The sequence below is a fragment of the Nannospalax galili genome, unplaced genomic scaffold (assembly GCF_000622305.1).
Source record: "Nannospalax galili isolate Female #2095 unplaced genomic scaffold, S.galili_v1.0 scaffold28, whole genome shotgun sequence".
Taxonomy (NCBI): Eukaryota; Metazoa; Chordata; class Mammalia; order Rodentia; family Spalacidae; genus Nannospalax; species Nannospalax galili.
Window position 1 is genome coordinate 997,292 of NW_008359594.1, and position 2,789 is coordinate 1,000,080.

At 45.6% G+C, this 2,789-nt stretch overlaps 1 protein-coding gene across 2 annotated transcripts in view; it reads left to right on the forward strand.

Annotated features, from left to right (window-relative positions):
- Rasgrf1 (Ras protein specific guanine nucleotide releasing factor 1) overlaps positions 1-2,789 on the forward strand; it is a 123,769-nt gene that overhangs the window by 69,258 nt on the left and 51,722 nt on the right. For both annotated transcript variants that reach the window (XM_017795673.1, XM_017795674.1), the window contains exons 11-12: positions 835-898; positions 1,715-1,851. In XM_017795673.1, the coding sequence (XP_017651162.1) occupies positions 835-898; positions 1,715-1,851 (201 nt within the window). The remainder of the gene's footprint in view (positions 1-834; positions 899-1,714; positions 1,852-2,789) is intronic.

The following is a 2,789-nucleotide window of genomic DNA, read 5'->3' on the forward strand; positions in this document are numbered from 1 at the left end:
GTCGGGGCAGGGAGAACAAGAGTGTAATCAGAAGGCCATAGTCTCCAGTGTTGCATACCATCATTGCCTGATTCTTTTCATTGGACTGGAGTCACTAAGCCCAGCCCCTACTTAAGAGGGAGGGAATTATACTTCTGCTTTCAAAGGGCGGCATACCAAAGAATCTGTGAATGTGGCTTACTACCTCCAGAGTCTCTTATTTCTCAATACGATATCAAAAGATCTCATACCCAAGCAGTGTTCACACAGGATGGAGGCACTTTTTTGCCTCTTCAGAAATGAGTAATTGACCTGGTACTGGGATCAGCCCTCTGAGGCTGTCTCTGGACCCCACCAATAGTTAATTAAGAGACTTGAGCAAGACACTTAACCTCTCTGAATTCATTTCTTTAGTTGTAAAATGGGATTAGCAATACATATGATGGATCCATAAAACTAGCCTGGTTCCCCATTGGTACTGTGAAGGATTGGCCAAGAACTGAGAATTTCAAAGTTTTACAGATTTAGGGCTATGGGGTGATGCTCAGAGATGCTGATGGGGTGAGAGGAGTCCAAACAACAAACTCTGACCTGTCTGCCCACAACCTGGCCTTGGCCTTCATTAAGTACAGTCTCCCTGAGGTAATCTTATTTCACCCACATCAGTGGGCTTTGGATATAAAGCTATCATCCTTCAGCTTTCAAGGCAAAATGACCACTTGGCATACACTACATATATACATATGTGGACATGCGGATGCTTAATGAAAGGGCCCTTCCTACCACAATGTTCTGGAACTCCTAATCCAGCACATGGACTCCTGCTCCACGGTGATGCCTGTTGCTCTTTTTCAGAATGGAGTCATATCCCTCATCGACTGCACCTTATTGGAAGAACCAGAAAGCACAGAGGAAGAAGGTCAGTGTGTAAGCTGCTTAGTGTGTATGCGCTCACACAGACACGCGCACACACGTGCTTACCCAGCAAGGTTGGGGCCCAGCATTGGCATTTATTGAAAGGAAGATTAGATGCTGAAATATGATGGCCCCTGACACGGATACAGACAGGCTATAGAACAGCCCAGACTGAGGCAGGCAGTCCCTAAGAGTTCACCCCAGTGAAGGTACATGCCCTGGCAAGGCCTTGAAGCTGTGAACTTAGTCTTTCCATTTATGAGCACTGAAAAGTGAGAATTTAAAAAAAAGTTCACAGAGCTTTCCAGGTTGAGAGCAGCAATAAAATACACAGGATTTACTTCTACTGGGGAGCACTAAACTGAACTGAATGTTTAGCCCAGTCCGTAAAAGTTTTAGATGTCAATGTTCCTGGTCCCAGAGGTTAGTAGGAGGGCCGGACTGTGAAGTTGGGTCAACCCCTGCTTAGCTGCTATCCTGTTAGCAGTCTTAGCTGTGTCCTGACTCAGGATCTCAGTTCCCCATTAGTGTAGTGAGGGCAGAGGATACACTTGCTTATTCAGGCTCAGAATCTGGACTCTCTGTCACTGTAAGCTACTTCTACATGCCAGATCCTCATTTCTCCATGTTTGAAATAGTAACCACTCACTTAGTATAAAACAAAACCAAAAAAAAAACCACATTCTGAAAGTATCAGCCAGTAGCCTGGTGCCCTCCCAGAGCCCCCACTGGAGTCCAAGACAGGGATCAGCTGAACCCCATCCAGTTCCACCAGCCCCCACACTCACTCTGCTAACTTCATGTTTTGTCACTGAAAAAGCCAAAGGAACTGGCCAGGACATAGACCATTTGGACTTTAAGATCGGGGTGGAGCCAAAGGATTCCCCACCCTTCACAGTCATCTTGGTCGCTTCATCCAGACAGGAGAAGGCAGCATGGACCAGCGACATCAGCCAGGTAAGCCGCTTTGCCTGTTCCTTAGAACACATGGTCCCTTCATATTTGCTCTGGTGAGGGGCCTGGTAGGACAGGGGATAGCTGCATTGTTCTGTTAGGCCAGAGACCTCCAGGTCCACAGCCCCAACCCCAGCTGAATGAGTCAATGTATCGTATATGCAGTGTGATTTTAAACTCTTCAGATTACTCGGCTTGGCTTCCTTCTCCCCAGACTTGTGGATATCCTGGGAGTCTACACTTTAGTCTGAGCCTTAAGTCCTTAGTATGCACAAGAAAAGTCTGAGCAACACCATTCAAGGATATTAGAGGCAACAGGACTTAGAGAGAAAGCACCACAGCCCCAAGGCACTTGGGCACCTACTCCAATGAGCCAGGGCAGCCTCCTGAAGTCCAAGCCAGCATCTAAAGAGGAAAACCATGATGGAGGGGTGAGACAATGTGAGAGATAAACAATGCCTAGCTAGTTTTGAAAACCAGAGAGAACCATATTACTCCTACAACCTACTGACAAATTATACATAGCAGATCAAGAAATATATGTCTAGGTAAGGTTTATCTGAGAACAACTGGTCTTTGCCCAAGATTTATCTACATGACACAATGTAATTAAAAGTACCAGACTGGTGGAACTAACCTTCTTGGATATTTAACAGACACACTTTGAGGCCTATACTAATTGGGTCAGACATAAGAGTCCATATGTATAGCTAAAGGCTATATAACAAGCAACAATGCCAGACAAGCAATACCTTCTTTTGAGTTGTTGGCCAGGGTGGCCAAAGGGACTCCCAGATAGTAACCCAGCACAGAACTAGGAAAATAAGCAGCAGATCCTAATCTTATCCAAAGGAATATAGACAACTGATTACCGCTGGATGAGGAACAGCTGACCTTCCTAAAACAAAGACCTCTAGATAGGCTGACTAGATTCACCAGAA